Source organism: Epinephelus lanceolatus, chromosome 18 (genome assembly GCF_041903045.1).
Source record: "Epinephelus lanceolatus isolate andai-2023 chromosome 18, ASM4190304v1, whole genome shotgun sequence".
In the NCBI taxonomy this organism is placed as follows: domain Eukaryota; kingdom Metazoa; phylum Chordata; class Actinopteri; order Perciformes; family Serranidae; genus Epinephelus; species Epinephelus lanceolatus.
Window position 1 is genome coordinate 13,971,706 of NC_135751.1, and position 22,661 is coordinate 13,994,366.

At 41.6% G+C, this 22,661-nt stretch overlaps 2 protein-coding genes and 1 long non-coding RNA gene across 4 annotated transcripts; 1 reads left to right on the forward strand and 2 right to left on the reverse strand.

Moving 5' to 3' along the window:
- Positions 1–33: 33 nt before the first annotated feature.
- rnf113a (ring finger protein 113A) lies at positions 34–6,675 on the reverse strand. Its single transcript, XM_033645009.2, has 11 exons — positions 6,545–6,675; positions 4,192–4,371; positions 2,477–2,556; positions 2,292–2,390; positions 1,983–2,090; positions 1,755–1,864; positions 1,558–1,664; positions 1,361–1,450; positions 1,193–1,286; positions 998–1,104; positions 34–182 (listed from the first exon to the last, which is right to left on the reverse strand). Exons 1-11 carry the CDS (start codon positions 6,564–6,566, stop codon positions 115–117), a joined length of 1,065 nt encoding a protein of 354 aa, XP_033500900.2. The 5' UTR covers positions 6,567–6,675; the 3' UTR covers positions 34–114.
- Positions 3,924–22,593, forward strand: rundc3aa (RUN domain containing 3Aa). 2 transcript variants are annotated; one of them, XM_033645004.2, is made up of 12 exons: positions 3,924–4,015; positions 6,626–6,852; positions 15,747–15,874; positions 16,113–16,246; positions 16,353–16,438; positions 16,698–16,787; positions 18,898–18,978; positions 19,066–19,231; positions 19,322–19,479; positions 20,829–20,942; positions 21,089–21,195; positions 21,606–22,593. In XM_033645004.2, exons 2-12 carry the CDS (start codon positions 6,746–6,748, stop codon positions 21,746–21,748), a joined length of 1,314 nt encoding a protein of 437 aa, XP_033500895.1. In that variant the 5' UTR covers positions 3,924–4,015; positions 6,626–6,745; the 3' UTR covers positions 21,749–22,593. The 2 variants fall into 2 exon arrangements, with proteins under 2 accessions (XP_033500895.1, XP_033500896.1); XM_033645005.2 differs by lacking the exon at positions 3,924–4,015 and having other exon boundaries at positions 6,576–6,852; positions 15,747–15,862.
- Positions 12,812–13,517, reverse strand: LOC144458604 (uncharacterized). Its single transcript, XR_013487997.1, has one exon. It is a non-coding gene; the product is annotated as an uncharacterized LOC144458604 (long non-coding RNA).
- Positions 22,594–22,661: the final 68 nt, after the last annotated feature.

The following is a 22,661-nucleotide window of genomic DNA, read 5'->3' on the forward strand; positions in this document are numbered from 1 at the left end:
GTTGTAACTTGATGGTAACACACAGTGAGGCAGTTTACTGTCTAAAAAAAGTCGTTTATTCCAAATTTACACAGACAAACACATAAAGGGAGGGCTGAAAAGGTTCAGATGCTGCTAATCGTCCTCATCTGATGGTGGCTGGTCTGTTGCGGCCTTGCGTTTCTCCATCTTGGCCATCAGCTCTAGAATAAAAAGGAAGAAAATTAGATTAAATCAAGTCATTAAGTTGCATTTGTCAAATTTATTCCGTAGGGCCCTGACACACACACACACACACACACACACACACACACACACACACACACAATGTTGGGACATCAGTGAGCATCTGTCACAATTGTTAACGCAGTGTGTCCCACACTGTTGGCACTAGTCAGGCCCTGTCTGCTTTTTTTTCAGCTGATTCAGCATATTAAAATGGCATCACAGCTGGCGGAGCCTGTTGGTAAATGAAACCTCTCTGATTGGCTGTTCAGCTCAGTGCACAAGAAGAGAAACTGATGTCAAGAAAGCAAACAAATGACAAAGATCAAGAGAGCGTGGGATTGAAACTTGTTAAATGAGGTAAGATTTTTGAGCTCTTCAACCACTGAGCTCTTCAACAGAAATGGTTTGTAATTGTTCGCTTTATTGTTTACTAGTACACAGTGCATATCATTTGTTCTTAGTGCTAACTGGCCAACGTGCGTCTTGACTCAGTCCCGTCGGTCTTCTGGTTTCCCTTTTTGAATGACAAATACAGACTGCCACCGTCTGCTGGTGTGGAGGGTTACTTCCTCTCACACAGGCACAGAACGTACCTGCTAGTTGGCTGTTGGCTATTATCCTGTGGTGTATTTAAGTGCAACTTTTGGGCCGGGATGCAGGTGACATTAGGCAACGCAACAGTTGGGCTTTGTTGCCACTAGTTCTTTGAGGTCAGTTTGGTGTGTCTGGGCCTTTAAAAGAAGAAGAAATGTATTCCTCCTTCTCAAGAGTCTTATGAGAATCTACTTACCCTTAGCAGGGTTGAAGACACCGTTGGTTTGAGTGTTGCACACATAGCAACGCTTGGACTTGCGGTAATGCTGAAGAGCACAGGTCTCACAGAAGTAGTGCCTGCACCTGGGAGATGTTTAACTGGTTAACACATTGCAACTGGTAAAAAACACAGCTCTGCACAATGAGGAAGCAGAAGAACAAAGAGGCTTACTTTGTGATGATGGGATTCTTGAAGGACTCTCTGCAGATGAAGCACTTGAAGGGCAAATCCTCTTCATCACTGCTCACCTCGTAGTTCTCATCATCTAGATGAAAGCGCAGTATTGTTTAGGAAGTGCTGCCACAAAAAATGAACATGAAACGCCCTTCCTGAACTCACCATTAGCTCCATATCTGCCCTCTTCCAGTTCCCGCTCAATCTGCCAGCCATGTTTGTAGTCTGATCTGTCATGGAGGAACTTGCAGCTGTCTAATAGCAGAGGAGAAGAACACTGAAGTGAATGGTCAAGATGTTTAAGAGTTTTAGTTATTCAACATGTCACTTTGATATTTTAATGGTACAAATCTCATACCCACCTCCAAAACCACAGAAACCAGTCTCCTTATAGTCTTTGCAGATGTCCGGCTGGTAGTCCCACCTGACTGTGGCTCTCAGGTGTTCAGGGGCTCGGATTGGTCCTTTCCTGTTAAAAAAAAAGTGAATGTATCAACAATAATTGATCACGTTAGCATTCATATGTGAAGAGTGTCTTATGTCTACCCCAAGTACTCACCTGACCATGCCAGAGGAGGCATTGCCCATGGTGGTATCTTTAGGCTTGATGAATTTTTGGTAGTTGTTAATGCCGCGGTAGATTTTATCGTCCTCTTTACCTTCCAGCTCCTGTAAAAGGGGAAAAGGCATTATCCAGTAAGTAATATAAAATACTGCATATTTCAAAAATGCATCAATATGTATAAAGAAACACCTCATAAACAATAAGAGTAACATCATTGTATACCTCTTGAATTTTCTGACTCCTCTCAAAGATGGCCTGAGCGTCCTTGTCTCTCTCTGTGTCCAGCTCGTACGTAGCAGTTGCTCCCATGTCCTCGGGTCCCTCTGGTTTCTTTTTTAGGGCAAGAAGAGAGAATAGAAAAGAGTAAGAACATTTTTTCAAAGTCAAGACAATGTGGCTTCACAACTACATACTGAGACAATAGTTGCTGTTAGTCATTCACTTTCCCTGACCAGGAGTCTTAAACCAACCACTTTATGGTTCCTGCCACTCTTGGAGTATGCAGTATTAAAAAAAAAAGTCTTCACTCACTGCTGACCGTGTGGACTTGTAGGCAACAGTGATCTTCTTCTCCTCTTTCTCACTTTCACTGTCACTGGAAGATGCTTTTTCTTTCTCCACCTTCTTTGTCTGAACAAGGAACAAGACACCATTGTCAAGCTTACTTCAGTTTTAAACTCAAAATGGAATTCAAAATATTATTATTAGTATAGTACCCTTTGAATCATGGGGTTCACTCGAGTGTCTTTCTTGTCTCTTCTGACCACAGAGCTCTGGTCCTCATCACTGTTGCCATCTGAAAAAAGACCAAGTTGAGCTTACTTTTTGCACCTTGTCTTGAAGTCCAAATTCTGTTTGAACTTTTAACAGCTACCAGTCAAGCCCACAGGAGGTGATAGCTGTCTATTTCCAGTGGTGGGGTGTAATTATTATACATTTACAGAAGTACTACACTGAAGTACAAGTTCGAGGTACATAAATCTTTTCTGTTTATGCCACTTTCTACGATGTTTAACTCCACTACGTTTGTCTGTCAGCTTAAATTACTTGACCGTTACTTTCCTCCTCCCACAAAATAACCAATTGTATATCAATTACCCACCCCATATAACCTTGAATTTGTGAAGAAACCTTTGTTTCTCTCGTATGCATTCAGTAAACGGAAATGGAGAAAATTCTTTATGAATTTAAGTAAAGGGGGGATGCATTTGACGACAGCAAAACTATATCAAAAATGTTCATTTACTAACTCTCACACAACTCGTGTGGTATGATCCAAGTCTCATTTCTTCAGTCGTATGCTCTGTACTTCCCAACACATGCATTTTCAATGGGAAGCCCATGCGTTTGACCTCTGCTTACAAGAATGCACATGCAGATTTGAAATGCATGGGCTTGCCCAGGTGCACTACTCACTTTAGTTGGGAAGTAATTTACATAGTAAGGTTTGGGGAAGTACTGAGCATCTTACTGGATACATGAAACTTGGATTTTACTGCACGACTTGTGTGAATTTGTATACAGAGGTTCTGATATAGTATTACTGTTAAATTTTTTACTCCTATTCATCAAGATTTTTCTCTGTTTTTGGATTCTTCTTTTACCATAGAGGTGTGCAAAAAAAGGTTTTCTCATGAACTGAATGTAACACGGGGTAGGTGATTTACAAATGATCATTCTGTGGGTGAAGTATTCCTTTAAACTATCCAAGAGTACATAAAGGAGTTAATATGAGCACAACTTTAATAATCTACAGCAGTAAAATGCAACATACACATTAATGCAGCAATACTGTTAATAAATACTACAATATATATAATATATTAAATAGAAATATCACATATAATAGTAAAACACTGACAGGGAACATTTTACTGCACAACGAGTACTATTACTTTTGATACTTTACAGTACATTTTGTTGATACATAGCCTACTTTAACTTAAGTACAGTTTTGAATGTAGGGCTTTTACTTGTAGCGGAGTGTTTGCACGATGTAGTATTACAGTTAGTACTTTCATTTAAGGAATGGATCTGAATAGTTTTCCTAACAATGCCAATTTTTGTGTTATTGAACTGTCAAACCACAAAACGCAGACTGCGTCAACAAGACATACGCCCCCGAATAACGAGGGACCCAGAACGTAGCACAAACGAGGGAGCTGTTTTTTAACACTGACGAAAATTTATGAGATTTACATCCTGCTCAGTTTACAGAGTCGCTCGGGTCTTTCTGTTCGTCTGGTTCTTATCAGGTAAATATCATTGTTATTATTAAAGACGGGAATATAAGAACACACAAACACTTGCCAGTAAAGACATTCTGTGTTTGACATATCAGGACCGTTAACAAAGCCATAGTGTAATACCACTACAGGGGATTCTCGTCATGATAAACAAAAGAAACAGCAGCCAATTCATGAGGTACTACCTTTGTCGCTGTCGCTTGCTTTTCTCTTTCGTCCAGAGAATTTCTTGGTAGATTTTTTGAACAGAAAAGTGCAAGGACCCGCTTTTGGCTCTTCAGACTCCGCCATCTTGCCTTCAGTATATAAATAACGGCTGTCACCACAGCGCCCTCTAGTGTCGTGGAGTCTTGGCTCGTGCCCTCCTGCTGGTGAAGAAGAGAATCACTACTGTCTAATTCATTCAGCAACTAAAACATATTCTAAATATTAATACGTTAAGCAAATTCAGTTTTCTGTGAATTATATGTACTTTTACTCATAGAAGACACACACACGGTTTATGATACCTTTACATTCAGTTTATCCAGAGTCAGAACAACGTTTATTGCGAAGTAGTGTTGCAATAGTATGAGATTTTCATGGTACAAAAACTGTCTCAGGAGATATTGCGGTTTCACGTTATCATTATTATTATTATTATTATTATTATTATATAGTATTATTATTATTATTATTATTATTATTATTATTATATTATTATATTTTATTTTTTTATTATCATCATCAGATAGAATGACCCTTAAAGGAATGAAAATGGAAGGGTTATCTTGGGTTGAACACATGTTTTATTGTGTTAAAACTCTCCCCTTTGAAAATAACCAAAATAAAGGTAAGCTCCTCCATCAAGTTGCATTTTTCCCCCAGTATTGTAGGCAAGCAAATATACATGGTACGCTCTAAAAAGGATTCATGGGGTTAGTGGTGGTTTGTAGATAATGCTTATGTTATGTATGTTTTAGTCGGCTGACAACTTATTTTAAGAAGTTGGTCAAAATGTGGTGAGTTGGATGGAATTTACAGGTGAAGAGAGAGGAGGAGCGCACACCGGGGTTGGGGGTAAACCCTGATGAAGACGGTCTAGTCGAAACGTTGGTACTTGAATAAAAGAAAATATTTTTGCATCAAGTCTTAGAGTGTGCGCCTGACATCTTTTTTCAGAGTTGGATAGAATTACAATAAATAAGTTGGAATATCTTAAATAAAATAGTTTGACCACTTAATATCACCACAAATTTTGGATACATATTAAGTTAGTTCAACTAAATTAAGCTTTTTCAGGTCAAAGCAAATAATGTTGGTTGTACTTAACTAACTGAGTTTGTCAGATTATAAAAGACTCATAGGATTCACTCAGAAATGCCAGCTTTGGAACTACTTCAAAAGATCAATGCAGATTATTTTCTTTTTTTTCTTTTAGAAGTTGAACCAGTGTATTTTCATATCACGCTATACCTTGACACAGTTATACTACTGCTACCCTACTGCCAAGCAGGTGTTCACTTCAAAGGAACTTGCCTTGGTTTTTAGTGCAAGCAATAAACATACTAAGAGGAAATAACTGCAAAGGCAATGTACATCAAGAATCAAAAACATAAATATATAATAGGAAAATTACAAAATGTATTATTAATTTTGCAACAATTGTACACCTGTCTACCAAAGATATATATTGTTATTTATATTTGTACATGTTATATTTTATGCCAATATTTTAACCCCTGCAGTACTTTTTTCCCCCTTTTGATTAATATTTCATTGGTATTGTTGAGATCTAAGATTTTGATTGACATTGACTGTCAGTACCTTGAAACTTGTCTATGATAGTGTACTGGTTATTGCTGTATTTTTTCCCCTCTGCCTGTGTGGTATGACATCATGTGCCAACACAGGTACTGGGTGTCTGCCATGTGTGCCCCCTCTTTAAACCAGTTTCACTTTGGGATAAGAAAGTTAATCAATCTAGTATCCATGTAGCCTTACAATGTCTTTTCATTTTTACATTTATTTAAAATGTGCCAAATAAGGGACAAAAAGACAAAAGTTTGCATATACATGTCAGCTCTAGAATTGTAACATAAAGCAAGGACAGTAGAAATAAAAAAATGAACTGTCATATAGGATAAAAAACATAGATTTCACAAAATATAAAATGTGCTTTATTTTTTCCCAGAAGAGAGTCTGTGTTCTGTGCTTCTCTGTCACCACAATTGTCAGAGACGCATTTAATTCATGTCCACGGGAATTGAAAAAAAAACTCTAAATTAGAAACTTCGTTGCTCTTGTTTTTGGAATAGTCTGTGATATTTTCCTATCTTAGGTGTTTGAGAGTGTTTTGAAGTTGTATTTATATCTTGAAAGTTATTTGATACGAGTATACAAAAGTACGTGAAGGCATCATTTCTCTCAGCTGTGCCAAGTGCATGACGTCCCCTGAATAAAACCGGAAATAAAGGTGGAAATAAAAGTACCATTATTTAACAATCAGCACAATGAAACTCAAATAAGTGAAAGCGATTTTATTTCGAAAGTACTGACCGGAACCTGTGCATTTAGTCATCTTTAACCTGACTCTGGCAGCCGCTGTTCTGTCCTGTCCTCCTCCTCCTCCTCCAGCAGCATCATCATCATCCGTGGCTCCCCGCAGAGGACAGCGGGTATTTGTAGGACACAAGGCCCGCGGAGGGAGGGGTCCTGGCCTGGGCACGGATCCCGAAGAGGCCCCGGGGCCGCCGCTGGATGGAGTCGGGCTGCATTCAGACAGCAATGGCTATGGGTCTGACATCGAAAAAGGCGTCTGCTCGGAGCGTCGGTGTGGAGCGGAAAAACCTCATCACGGTTTGCAGGTATACATCACGACACCGTCCATTTACAGCGTTATCTGCAAGTGCCAGTCCCTGCATGCTGCTCTGGTTATTTTAACCATCTGACCACAGAGGATGTTTATGTATACCTGGGGTGAAACAGGGGGCAGCAGCACACACAACGGATGAGAAATAATGCAGCATAATGGACATATTTATAGAAATGCTGTCTATGCAAAGGAGGCAGGTGCGTGTTCACCTTCACATACCCCTGCCATCACACCCCTTAGACCTGTTATATTCCCAACGGGTTCCTTTGCATTTCCTTCATGCACTGTGCTGTAACATTCCTTTAAAGATCATATTGGTATGGCATTTATTTAGGATCCCTCTAATATCTCTCACGGGAAAGTGTCTTTTATTTTTAACAGGTTGAGGCACCTGCTTGATTCCTGACTGTAGTGATAAATGCAGCTTGAAATAATAACAAATAGACTAGTGGGCTAATATTGTCTATAACAGAGCTGGAGAAAAAAATCCAACAGTCAATAGCAGGTTTCCTCCTCCATCACAGTGAGGTTGAGTGCCTGAATGGGACAAGGGCATTGGGAGCAGTGCAAGGACTCCTCCCCCCATCAGTGTCCCTCAGCCTACACAGTACAGCGAGTGCTGATGGACTGTGATGTGCCATGTCATAAATCATTGTCTTGTACAGCGATCAGAGAGGTTAGAGCTGTAAACGCATGTGCATCAGAGACTCACCTGATGGCATGTCTCTTAGATTGAGTGTTCAAATGTTACTGGGCAAGAAATGAGGCTTCTTCTACAGTGGTGTCGTTTGTATGCACATGATTGACATTTTAAGACATCTATTGTGTAGCTCAGTATGATCTAAGTCAGCAGTGAAGGAATGTCTACTTTTAACCTCTAATCGCTGGTTGAGGCGGTAGTGTGGACACGAATAGTGAGTCCTTTGACCAAGAGTGATTTTTTTTAACTCTGTTTGAATGATTTTCAATGACCCAGAGGACGTGAATGTATCCAGTACTTTACAAGAAAAAAGGAAACTATTACATAAAGTCAGAAATAGGAAATAGGATAAATATGTATATTTCCATTTTTTTTCTTCTTCTCTCTTAATCATCTTGACTTGGGACCCACAGATTTAGTTTGTGACCCCCTCAGGTTGGGAACCCCTGATCTTAAAAGCCTGTTTGCAGTCTAATATAAAATTGACTTCACTTAAAATCTATTGTAGTATTTGAAATTAAACCTTTATTGGCCCAAGGGGAATTTGCTTTGCACAACTGAGTGTAAACCGTATCAAAAACACATCAACAACAACACATAAATGTTCTTTTTGGAATGAAACTCTCTGAAAGACTTGAAATATGATATTAGTTATGAATCTCTTCCTGTTTTATGGTGTTTTAGTCAAGTATAAATAAAATATACATACATTACTGTTTTGCTTTGATAATCCAGTTTCAATCTTAAATTGATTATAGTTTTCTTAACAGGGATACAGAGCAGCTGTTATGTTTTGAGGACATCCCTTAGACATTATCTAAAGGATTACCATAGATATTGAACTGCAAATAAACTGCATCCATTATTGGTACCCCAGAAAATACATATCCATCATTACTGTGTCAGTGTTGGACTTGGAAGTGTCTTAATTCATGTTGCTACAATTCTCCAACTCTGCCTGAATATGTGTCTTTAATGTTGGAACTGCAACAATTAATTTCATTATCAGTCAATCTGCATCTTATTTCCTTGATTAATTGCTAAATTAAAATTTTTTAGTCTATAAAATGTAAAAAAAAAAAAAAACACAGAAAAGTATTTATCCTCATAGAGCCTGAGGTAATATCTTCAAAAGCTGAAAGAGCTATTTTAGTGACCTTATCTAGCTTTATAGTATTTTTATATTCCGCGCCATCACCAGAGATTTGTAGGAAAATCACTGCTGTGCTTTGATACTTTTATAGTGCTCTAGTAGAATTTATTATAGCATTACTACGGGTCTTGAATTGCAAATTGACTCTAGTCATAAATGGTGTTGCAAACAGGAACATCATTATTTGTGTAGAGCGTGCAGGCGTTCTGCCAAAGTCATGCATCCACATCCTGCCCTTAACTCTTTTCTGTTCTACTCTCTAGGAAGTCACGCTGTCTTTGTCTTGGCCTTATTCACAGTAAACGTTTTAAAAACATTCTAATTAAAAAGACAATGTCCAGACTCTCAAATAGACACACAATCAAGCATTTTTATTCCAGTACCTCTCTATCCAAGGTCCTGTCTGCATTTTAGTGACACGTACAGAGAAGCAAAACACACAACATCACACAGAGCATGCCTGCAAATAAAGAAAAGTTCTCACAAAGGACTCACAACACAGAGAAAGATTAGCGAGGGAACAAAAACACTGTTGTTTTCAGTTTGGCCTGACCTTGCTAAGACCAGTTTAATCATTTAAGCATTTTAATGACAAACACACAGGACGAGACGGAAATAAATCTCAAAAAGCTTTCCATCAGTAATGCTTACTACACAGTTTCGTTTCGTTTTCTAATGAACAACATGACATTGATTAGGTTCAGTCGGAGGGCAACTTCTTCCAGGCGTGTCTGTGTCGCTGTCAGATCTGCATCTCCTCATTCATGATGTTTCTGACCCCCTTTCTTAAATGTTTTTCTTTTTGATGCCGTTCAGGTCAGAGTTGATTCAAGTAGTCAAGTGTGTTCGTACAGTCTCATTGGAGAGAGATCGTGAAATCAGCAGCGGACCCTTGGCTGTGCATTAAAGCAGGCTGGGCGTGTTGTTGGTGCAGGATACAGGATCCAGGCTCTGTCGAGCTGCTGAGACACAGCTACTTCCACAGCTTCAACTGCTGCCTGGCTGCAGTAACTAAGCTGATGTTAGTGCGAGATTAGAACACCAGGCCAAGCCTTTATTTTCCCCTAATACATGCATGTATGTGTATATATAAAGTCTGACCTCTTTTCCCTCACTGTCACATCAAAATACAATCAGTACACACAGAGATTAACATTTTCAACTCCCAACAAGTTGATGAAGTTTTGTCAATTTGTGGGACTTTAGAGAAGAGGGCTGTTTCTGAGCACGTTTGGAGCCGAGAAATTCACTTGTCACATGTTTCACTGTCAGTTACTGGGGGTCATAATAAAGACAAGCTGGCATCACAGTCTTTTTTTTTTTAAAGTGTATTTACGTGATCAGGCATAATGTGGGCCACAAATACCAAGCACAGGCATCTGCTCAGTGATTCAGTGCCTTCTTTACAGTGTGATACGAAACAGAAGGAGCCCATTTGAATTAGAAACACATATGTACAGCAATAGACATTTGGGTATAATATAGGATAACCTGATCAAACATTTGCACCACCACAGGGAACAGTTTCTGCAAGAGGCCCGAGTCAGGGACTTGAGAGTGCTACAATAAAGAATGATAATGGCAGAGAAAAATAATGAAAGAGACTGCTGCGGTCGGGTGAAAAAGTTGCAGCTTCGTAATGTTGACAAAGAAGAATATTGAAGCATTTTTGAGTTCATCCAGTCCAAAACTTGTCCAGTGTTCTCCTCCCGCAGCGGCTTTTATCAGCCTTCACACTGGAGGTAATAAATGAAAATAATTATGATTTTAGCTGCAACGTTTTTTACCTGAAAGCATCAGGAAATGCAAAGAAACTTAATGGCTTTGAGGAGACACTGTGATATGCATTGTGTCCACAGTGACAGCAGTGTCATCATGATCGACTGTATCTCTGTGCTGTTGCCACTAGCAACAGGTTTTATCTTAATGTGGCAGCGCTGAGGCTTTCTGCAGTCAGGGGGAATTTTCATAAGAGTCCAGTTTGTTTATCTGAGCAGTCACTGGGCAATTTGGTTTAAAGGCCACATGCTGTACTCTAATGTTTAAAATAGACTGTTTGGATGCATTAGTCTGGCTATGAGCTCTCATGCCGTCGTCCGTGACTGGAGGCACAGTGTTGCCATGGACATGGGGAACCTAAGAAAACATAGATAAGATGAGTGAGACTTGACAGGTCCGATGTGAGGTGTCATCCCCTCAGCTGCGTCCTGTAAACAAAAAGAACAGGGAGTAAAAGGAGATGTGGTGCATCTTTGGCTGAGGTTTGAGCTCTTCCGGGGCGTGGCTCCACAGACGAGAATAAAATGTTCTATGTGTGCTGTAGTAAACACAATCACGTATTCATATCTGGTGGACATGCTTCTGCAAGTGGGTAGCTCTTTGTGCTTTTTTAAAGTCGGAACAATTGTAATGGATGCCACTTTCCACCCAATATGGAAGTAGCATGCATATCTGGTATTCCTTCTTTGCAGTTTCCCTGATTTCCAAACTACACTTATTTTTACCATAAAATATGTGAAATTACAGCAGAAGTTTCAGTAGGTCTGACTAAACATTTGGGAGTCTCTCATGTGCCGATCAGCAGCCTACTCTCCCACCACCAATTTCTCTGTGACACGCTGTTATTCTTCATTTAACTCCCTGTCAGGTTCAAACATCTGCTTTACACTCTCAGTACTTCTCAGCCCAACATCCTTTCTGTCCATCTTGCACACTGATCCCTCTACACCTCCTCTGACCATGAAACACTTTGCCTGGACGCTTACTCCCAGACAGGGCCGGTGAGAGAGAGACACGCCCTGCTCTATTTGCATTTTCACATCTTTTAGTCTATTCGGATTTGGCCCAAATTATCATTCTTTTCTCAACATTTATCAAAGCGCACGGCATTCTTTCTCTTGGCTGTTTGTGCAGATCCAGGACAGGACAGGACAGGATGCCTCCCTCGACAATCCAGGACGATAAACAACAGCACTGGCTGGTGTTACACAATGCTGCGGCCTGTGAGGAGTCTGTCTGTGTCATCTGATCTTGCTGGTTATGCCAAGACTAAAGAGAGAGACAGAAAGAGGAAGAGAGAGAAAGAGAAAGGAGTCAGGGGAAAAAAAAGAAAAAAATGAAAGCAGACAGAGTTAATGTGAAGCTTTGTGTGTGTTTAGATTAGGTGTCACTGCTGATAAATGTAGTTTTGGTTCTCTGAGGTGGTGCTGCGGATCAAACGCACTTGTGTAAGTACAGTAGAGGGGTGAGAAAGGAGAACAAGAGGGCATTTAAAGAGAGAGCTGAGAGTGGGCTTGGCGGCGATCCAGGCTGAGTGAGAGGGGGCACAAAAGAAGCTTGTCAGAAGGTTCTGCAGTTGTTTTTCAGTGTCAAATCGTACCAAGAGCATGTTGCTTTCCACTCCATCCATTTGCATTTGAGGCACGCCAGCAATTCCCCCTTTAGATCAAATTATTTCAGTTAATTTAAAACGATCTGCCATAATGTTCCTTTTGAGATAACGCTGCCACCATATTGGGTCAGAGAGGCCTTTTGCAACAGCTGACTTTCTTCTGTTATGATTTCAAACTCTATCACATCAACAATGGGGTAGCCATTAATCTTTGGTTCCCATACTGAGCCCTGGGAACCACTGGGGGCACTTGGTGGTTTTCCAAGGGCTTGGCACTCTGCATCATGAGGAATTGCTTGATTATATAAATGTTTCTATCATTGGGAGTCTGCACAAATGACCAGATTAGACCACATCTTCCACTACGTGCTTTTCAACTTAAGTTTTAGACAGAATAGTGCAATTCTCTACAAAATCATATCTAACAAAACTTCCTGAGGTCATATCAAAGAAGTGCCTTCGGTCTAAAGCAGATCTCTTCAAGAAGGTTAAATGGGCTTACTGGCATCACCTGCCAAGTGGATTTTTCTAAGTTTGTGGGTCATGGTGAAGTAGAGCACACAACACCCTGCAGCTCTGTTATACCTCGAAACCTGACTAACCCACTTGGTCTTTGCATATAACATGAGACAGAATTTAGATGCCACTGACCTGTTTCCTTGATAAATCCGGCACGACCACAAACAAGTCAAAGGTCCAAAAGTAAATTTAATCCAGATTTGGCTCTCCGTTGGAACAGACCCCACGCAGATGCTGTTGTGGCGCCCAAATGTTCTCTGTGGTGGTGCTTCTTTCTTGTTCTCTCTCTTGACATTTTGTGCCAGTCTCCCCACCCCGCAATCAGGTCCCCTCTATCTAGAGCGTCTTGCGCTTGGGGAAGATGGCTTTTCGAAAAGACGTGGTGGTGGTGCCTCTGCTGAAGGAGGCTCCCCCCAGGGCGATCTTGGTCTTTCCGCTGGTGATGGTGGAGGAGCCCAGCGATGTCGTGCTCCTGCCCCTGGTGATGGAGGAGTTCCCCATTGCAAGCTTGGACTTTCCCCTCTTTATGGTGGTGTTGCCCAGGGTTAAGGCCGTCTTCCCCTCGGTGAAGCTGGTGTTGCCCATTGAGGAGAAGCTCGTCTTCCTGACCCAGATTCGATGGCGGGGTTTGGGGCTCACTCGACACAAAGCATCGCACACTCATGCAGCACGTCCTGCTCTGCCCCTCGGGGGTAATAGTAACATCAGCTACAATCCAGAGCAGACCAGAATGCTAAGCGTGGATAGCGCGACCCCCATGTCGCATAATGCCTTCGTTGAGATGATCAACGTGGGCTTTGGAAGGCCACATACCACCCATGTGTCCCTGTGAATGGACAGAGGCAGCCGTAGGTGGCCACAGCCTATCTGGGGGGACAGGGACAGTGGAGCGATTGTCCCATCTCCACGACGACACCAGACGGTTGAAGGACACATTGTTGCAAAGCGGGCAATCTGTGGTGACATCACTTTCTTCTGAGCCATTGTTCCCTATAGCCTCTGATTGTAAGACATAGCCTCTATGTACGACTGTATATACCATATGTGCAGTGAGCTGCACAGTGTCAGATTTGATAAGAAAAAGTATAAATGCATTCATGTTCTCCACATGTCGTTGAGGCTTTGATTGCACCCCTCCTGTATTTGTGTCACCCCTCCATGTGAAATATGGGTGTGGTTCCTTCAGTCGGTGTTTACTACCCATATGTGTCCTTGCTGAACTGTTTTCAATTCATTACAGCATTTGAGTCTTTAATTTCTACCATTTGTGTCTTTAGATGGCAGAATATCTCACAAAAACTAGATTAATTTACAAAACAATCAAGCCAAGCAGTGTTTAGACATGTTACTTTTATAAGCATCGTTACATCAACCAGCTTTTACAGTCCCAAAACTGTTTTTTTGGTGGCAGCATAGTTATGGAAATGCAGGCAATCAACCAATCTTATCAGCATGCACAAAAATACCACATTTGTACCAAAGATGTCGTCATGTTGACGGCTGTACATGCACAATATACAGGAGAACAGTGCTGATGAAAAACACACACACTCTCTTGTGTCTCCACATACATCCCACACGGCTGTTTCACACTTTTCCCTCCCTGCCAAGTCGACACACCATAAACCACCATCTCATCACTGTCACATTTGCATAACGCGCTCAGCATGGTTTTGGAATTTCTCACTGATGATTGCAAACCCCATCAGATCTGCAACTCACTTAGCATTTTGTTGCTTGGGAATCCACCTTGTGCATACACGTAACAGATGATGTCGTGCCACATTGACCTGTACACACAAACTGATCACAAACACACTGTAGCAGCTCTTTTTTATTAACTCTTGACACTACTGACCTGCTAAAACTGACCCAATAGAAATATCCTTGGGTTTTTAAGTGTGTATAGGAATCATGTGTGAAAATCCCAGTAGATATTGCTGTGCCTCTCTTTGCCCCTGATGAGGATGGTTTTGACCACTGACACAGACTTGGTCCCATGGGTGAAGGTCACAGTGATGAGAGAGGTCGTGGTCTCCCCTCGTGTGACAGAGGTTTCGCCCACCGCTATCTTGATGTTGCACAAAGTTATGGTTGTTCTGCTCCAGGAGATCGAGGATTTACCCCAGGAGATGGCGTACTTAGTCCTCAGGATTGAAACCCTTCCTTTGGTGAAGGAGGTCTTGCTTGACGAGAATGTGGTTTTCCACTCATTGTTAGAGTCTTTTTTGGACTGCTTTGCTGCTTTGGGTGTCTTAGTCCTTGCTTCAGGGGTGTTTTCCATCTAGGTGTTCCTGCGCTTGCCCGTCAAGGCTTTGCGGAAGGAGGTGGTTGTGGTTCCCCGGCTGAAGCTGGCCCGTCCCAGCGCTACAGTCGTCTTTTGCCTTTGGATAGTGGAGTCTCCCATGGAGGTGGTGGTCACTCCCCTGAAGATGGAGGACTTGCCCATGGCTACAGTAGTCTTTCCCCTGGCTATGGAGGTGTTTCCCACTGCCAGGGCAGTCTTGCCCTCTGTGATGCTAGTGTTGCCCATCGAAGCAGTGGCAGTCAGCCCGAGCCCGTGCTTGGATGCCGACTCCTAACATGCAAGCTGCATAACTGCCTGCGGTGCAGCAGGGTCAAAAGCCAAACTAAAGCTGCAGCAGCAGCTGCCCTAAATAGATCAGACCACCATGTAAAGATGAGGGGGAGGGAATTATTTGATCATGCTTTGATGCTGGCCGGTCCCTCAGAGAGACGAGACCCAAAGGGACCTGGAAGCACAGCGTGCACAAAGGCTGAAAAGACAGGGGGTTAATTGTGTTGTTTTCATGATAGCACTGCCAAAGCACTGAACGGGTACATTGTGCAGTACACAAGACAATTGGGGTGACCTCAGTATGATAAGATGGCGTGGTTCCCAAAAAAGAAAAAAAGAAGCCCTCCTCCCCGCTATTGTTGCAGGGTTCAAATACAGTAGTACATTTGTCTGCTTGGGTACAGTACACGGCTGCATTTCAGCAGCTTGTGCAGCATACAACCAACAGAAAGTTCAAATCCTTCACAGATGGAGAGTAGAATGTTTTTCCATTGAGTTGTCTTGTGTTTCTCTAATTCCTCTGTCTCTGTGTGCTTCTATTTCAGATTCTCTGTGAAGACTCTCCTAGAAAAGTACACAGCAGAGCCCATAGATGACTCATCCGAGGAGTTTATTAACTTTGCCGCCATTTTAGAGCACATCCTCAGCCACCGCTTCAAAGGTAACACTGCAGGTAACATATAGCACAGGAAGAGATGGACAGATTGGTTTATATGGCATTGAATGTATGAATTAGACTGTAAAAAACTAGATAATACTGCAGACCATTAAACATGGAACAAAATAGTATAAAAAGAGTAAAAACCTGTATGATAATTGTTCACAGTACTGTTGCCGTGGTTGCATGCTTGCAGTGTGGGCTGTTGTCAGAGCAGAAGTAATCTTGTTTCTGTGTTTTAATCTTGGACCAGGTTCAGGAAGCTGGTTCAGCTCAGATGGACAGCGCAGTTTCTGGGAATATATCCGGCTGGCGTGCAGCAAGGTGCAGAACAACTGCATCGCCAGCATCGAAAACATAGAGAATATCAGCACATCACGAGCCAAGGCAAGGATATGTGTATGCAGAATTGTGTGTATTTGTGTGTGATACTGCATTAGGGAGCAGCAAAGAAAGCCCTCTGCTCTTGCTCACTTCTTACGTTGTCCTACAGGGGCGCGCATGGATTCGGGTGGCGCTGATGGAGAAACGTCTGTCTGAATATGTGTCCACTGCACTGAGGGACACAAGAACAACCAGGTCAGACTCATGATTTTAAGGGACAGTTAACACATATCTGATATTCCTCATTTTAGCCATGTTTGTCTGCACATTCTAATCACTCAGTTTAAGAGTAAAAGACAAAAGACATTATTTCTTTGCACCAGAGGAACGTATATTCCTGCTACAGATTTTTAACATCAAATATAACTATGTATATGAAATGCAAGTAGAATCACTGTTGTGTCAGTATTATATCTGGAGGTTCAGAGATGATAACCACTTCTTCACCTGACAGGAGGTTCTATGATGATGGAGCCATTATGCTGAGAGAGGAGGCCCAAGTCCTAACCGGCATGCTGATCGGACTGAGTGCCATTGACTTCAGGTGAAGACACACACCGCAGACTGCAGGGGTCTTAGGGCCCGTGTACACCAAAGAATTTTTCCCGAGGCCAGTGTAATTTTAAAAATTTAATGGGTGCTTCGTGTATTTAGGCTACACTACAAATGCCGGCAGTGTGATGAGGCACTGAGTGTCTATTCTACACTGAGCACCCAGAGCTGAAGAAAAATATTCCACTTTGGGTAAAATGCTGTGCTCGTTACTGTCACTTTTTACCCAGCCATTCAGTCGCAGTGGAGGAGGGGCAGGACAAATAGCACAAAGACCAACTGTCACATCTTACATGTGCAGGTGCTGAACAACAACAATGGAGGAGAGATGTGTTGATATACTGTATATATATTAAAGGATAAATTTGGCATTTTTCAACCTGGACCCTATTTTCCCATGCCTATGTGTCTAGGTGATTGATGTAAACTATGATGTAAATTGGTTCAGTATTGAGCTGGACAGCAGCAGCCAGGCAGTTACACAACAGCCACAATGTAAGCATATGGGGCAACTGAAAACCATCACTGTATGTCCATTAGAAGTGGTTATTTTTGACACAGACAGGCTCAGATTGTTAGTATATATGTAATATATTTTATTATATTTATGCCTACATTTGCCCTTCCTATATATCAAGGAGATACCTACGGGCAAGAATGATGATGGCTATGTTAGTTATTTTAGGAGCATTTACACAGTCTTTGCTAATAAGATAATAATTTTTCATTCCCACAGCAGGGACATTTGCAGTGTCACAGCAGCAAAGGGGATGGTTTAATAACAAGAAACATCAGCAAGATATAATGAATATGTAAACAGTAAAATAAAACTTCTGGTGCCTTTCTCTGTCTGCTCTTCATGCATATACTCTGGCTTAAATAAATACGGACAGCGATCAAATTCAAAGGCCTCATCGTCATTGTTGCATTGGGTAAATAATCATCCATGACACTGAAAATCTTTCAGATAACACTAAACTACATTTGCTGTAAACAACTGTGGTCACCATACTCTCCAAATCTCACACATTTCCACAAATTGGATCAAGTGAAAGGTAAAGAAACACTTCAGCAGCTTATAATAACAGTTTGAGCTGGTCTGTTTAAAAAACAACCACTTCCAATGGAGACACAGTGACAGTGCTCAGTTGCCCCACATGCTTACATTGCAGCCTGCTTTGCAGCTGCTAGTTGCTGCCCTCCTGCTAAATACTGGACCAGTTTCAAAAATTGATGTTCAAATCAGTCTCCCAGGCACATATACACCCCAGCCTAGAGTCCAGATTGAAAAATGCCAAAGTTATCCTTTAATATATGTTTCCTCTCATGAACCCATAGCAGTCCATCCTTTCTCCCCATGTGCTTCAGCCTTCCCTTCATCCAGAGCAAGGGCCAGAGCAAGCACTCTGCCTGGTGCCAACATTTTTATTTCCATAGATATTCTGTGTCATAGCAACCAGACACAACCACAGCGTCTCAGCTGAAAAAAAAAAAGCTACGCCACTTAAGTGCACCCAGTGCTCCTGAGTTCCTGAGGAACGCCAGGCATTTTCAGCTGGGAAAAAATTCTTTAGTGGATGCAGCACCTTAAGGTTATAATATAACATTTTCTATTTTAGGATTGTAGATTATACTGAAATAATTAAGTATTTCAAACCTTATTTTATTACTTTAATAAGAATACATCAAATAAAAATCAGTACATCTGTCCTAAAAGTCTTTTGGATCATGCAGGATCCCTACCCCTACATTTAGAAACTCTGTTAAGGTATTAGTAGGTAGTATGTATTCATGAATAATAAATCATGATAAGATGTACAGTATATGTACTTTCTCATTCTGTATCAATTATGCAAGTGTAAGTATGTCTGACACATATACAGTATTAAAGTGGACATTATATATAACACAGTGCATGCCCTGAATATATATATGTAAAGCCGAACATTTTTGCTTATGTTGCCTTCATACTGCATTTGAATACATTAATTTTACTGAAAATGTACACACCCGTTGCGTTTGTGACATAAAAATAAGTTTTTCAACCATTCATTCACAGATCTTTCTGAAAAGGAAGCTTAGGGTTTTTTGTCTCTCTGCAGTTTTTGCCTGAAGGGGGAGACTCTGGATGGAAAATCCCCAGCTGTGATCGACTACACACCTTACCTAAAGTTCACGCAGAGGTGAGACCAACCCTATCACTCCAATTTTAGCATCACATTAGTGTGCATGTGTGAGATTGCAACACCTATCGCCTGTCTGCTGTGTAGCTATGACTACCTGAGTGACGAAGAGGACCGTCGCAGTGTGGACAGCAGCAATAGCGAAGAGAGTGTCCCCGAGCATCCCTACATCCCTCTGGTGACTGATGAGGAGAGCTGGAGCAACAAGTGTCGCAAGATGGAGCAGAGGTTTAAGATTGTCTATGCCCAGAAGGTGACTCACGACAACTGCTAAAAAAGTTAAAGCTGTTTAAATTACAGGCCTTGTCTTGCAAATCCCTGTCTCCTTACTTTCATGTTGCAGGGTTACCTGGAGGAGCTGGTGCGCCTGCGGGAGTCACAGCTGAAGAACGTGGAAACAGAGAACAAGCGCCTGAGAGGCAAGGTGGAGGAGCTAACGGTCCAGAGTCAGCAGGAGAAGAAGGAACTGGAGGCCGTCGTGCTGGAGCTGCAGGCACAACTGTGAGAAAGCGCAGACACAAACTTTGGATCACATTTACCTTATTTAAAAGCTCCAACTAAACTGTGTGCGTTACATCTTTCTGGCATTATACAGTCTCAGCAGGGGTTATAAGAGGAGTTTTAAAACAACCTTACGACTAGAGACAGCTGCTATTTCAATGGAAGATTTTCTTCTGTAGAAAATCAGTTATCGTTCATATTTAATTCAATTATATTTATAAAGCCCAATATCACAAATCACAATTTGCCTCACAGGACTTTATAGCCAATGACATCCCTCTGTCCTTAGGATCCTCGCAGTTCATATAACTACTTAAAGCTGGGGTTGGCAGAAATTTGGAAAAGGTGACCAGGGGCATATGCATGCCCTTCTTACACTAAATTATTTTTCCCATACATTGATTTTTTAAAATCCTATTTCATTGTTCAGTTGCGCACAGCTTATTCACTCAGCCATCCTATGGCGGGGAGTCAGGATGTCCATTCCCCAGAGCTGGGGAAGCTCTGCTGGATTCGGGTTGCTGTGGTTGCAGATTGGGGTCCATCTGCAGAGCTACTGCCTGCTCTCCTCCCAGAGGTGGTCTGTAGCGGCAGGGAGTGAGTGGGAGGACATATTGTGATTTGAGGCTACATAAACATAAACCTTAAGTTGTAGCTATGAGGCTTTGGCTGCTGTTTGCAGAGGGCTAAACTATTAGCAACATTTTCTCTCCATCTCTGAAACATATTGCAGATATTGACATCCATCCATCCATCCATCTTCTAACCGCTTCATCCTCTTGAGGGTCGCGGGGGGGCTGGAGCGTATCCCAGCTGACACTGGGCGAGAGGCAGGGTACACCCTGGACAGGTCGCCAGACTATCGCAGGGCTGACACATAGATGTTTTATTTCATTTTTTATCAGACTCTCTCTTAAGTTGATAAGTCCATCTTCCTTTTTTGTGTCACTTTACAGCGTAGACACTTTTTCTCTCAGTCAACTTGAGTTACAGTATGCTCAAAGTTTATTGTGGGATTTTTGGCCAGTGAGGCAAAAAGTAAATTGCCTACCCCCGCTTTAATATAACTGGTCATATTTTCAATTGAAGATAAAAAGAAACTGAAATTTGATGCAGGTGAAATTTTTGATTATGCCGGTTTATGATGCAAGATGCATTGGGGCACTATTAGGTGCTGTAACAACATCAGGGAGTGGATTGATATTAATAACTTTTTAAAAAAGTGGCTCATTGAAATTCACAAGAGATACCTGATTTTTTCTGCCACTTGAATGTTCAGATGCATATTTGCTTGCTATAGTTAAAAGTGTCATGTCTGAATTTAATTATCTGTGCTGTGCTTTGTGCAGCTCTGCCCTCATGCCCTGTGATTCCTCCCACCTGACTAAAGATCTTTCCATCCCGCTGGTCAACCAGTGGTCCACCATCACAAACAACCAGGGTGATGTCAAGCTTTTCCGCAGGTATGTTTTATTTTTATGAGCCTACTGTATATTCATAAATCTTTATATATGATCCCTATGGGTAAATACCAGACATAGCATAAGTAAGCAGCTGTTGATAGATGCAATTAATGTGCAGAACTTTGATGATATTTTTGTCCATCCAGGAGGAGTTTCCACAGTTTGGAGCAACTTTCTGCTGAGGTCAGTCTGAACTCTGACTCCCAAAGGGCTGATGGGAGACAGAACGGAGATGCTGCCTGGACTACAGCAGGTAAAAATGCTTTTAACTGCTACTACATTCATCACGTCATCCTCATTGCAACATTTAAAACGTGCAAAGATTTGTGTTGTGCTTTTATTATTTGTTGCACTTAAGCCATTTAATACAATCTTCCAAAGTAACTGAGAACATGTTAGATAAGCTACATTTTACTCGTTATACTCCAGCAGAGAAAACACAATCATAAAGTAACATTTCTGCTTGAGTAGGAATATATTTGCACCCCTTCCATGGCTCCATAAAAGCCTTTCAGATGCAGCCACCCATGCACATGTACATAAGTGCTCATACAAAGGCAGGCTTGATGGCTGTTTATGGTGCTTTATGTGGGCAGCTTGAAGTATGCATGATCAGTCGCAATTTTATTGTGTTTTTTTTTTGCTCTCTTTTTCTCCCCGTAGGAAAAGACAACACTCCCTCCATGCTGGGTCTGTGCGGCTCTCTGGCCTCTTTACCAAGCTCCAAGTCCCTGGCCAGCCTCAAGTCCAGCGAGTGTTTGGTCAACATCAGCACTGAACCAAGCCCTGCGCTCACTCCCAGCTAGGAGCTCGAGACCAACAACTACAGAGATTAAACCCCCAGCCTGTCTGCCTGGTGATGCTGCGTTGACCGTAACCCCCCGACCAAAACCCTGCTGCCACAATCCACCGAGACCATCGACAGCTTCGTGAGAACAGGAAAATCATCATACCATCTCTGGATTTTTGTACACATGAGAATGAAGTCATCATGAAGCTACAAGGATCCATCTCTTTTGGTTCTTTCCCTTCACCTCGCCTTATCTGCTCGACTCTTCTCTCGCACTCTCCCACAACCACTTTCTACTATCTGTGAATCCTGTTATCCAGCATTGTGCAATTCCTCTGCAAACTCCTGTCAAACCTTTTTTTTCCAAAGCATCCATTTATTTCCTTAAATTGTGTATCCACATCTTGCTCCTTATTTGAATATCAGTATTCTCCCCCATGGCATCGTCTGTGTGTTTGTGTGCCTGTTTTATTCAATTTTCTTGTCAAAATGTAACCAAAACAGCACTTGCAGCTCTTTGGATGCAGCCATTTGCAAAGAGAGAGATGTGATGATCATTTTAAGAGATACAGGTTATACATACAAAGTAGAGGATGGGTTTTTACAGACTGTCCTGAGGTATGTTTTATGGGTGTGACTGGATTGTATCTGGGGTCTGCCACACCTGAACGTGCATATCATTCCTGCTTGAGTAATCAAACACTGTTTAAATCTGTGCAGCTATTTATTGAATCTATCAGATCTTAAGCTACCACATGTTCATTTATTTGATTTTATTCAGTACAGCAGTATGTTCTTTTTACACGCATACATTGGATTATTTTTTGGTTTTGTGTTGCAATAAACTGCCTTTTTCCATTATGTGTGTCTGTTTGTTTTCATCACAACGTTGTATGTAGAGTAAAACTGAAAGACGAGGCCAAAAGCAG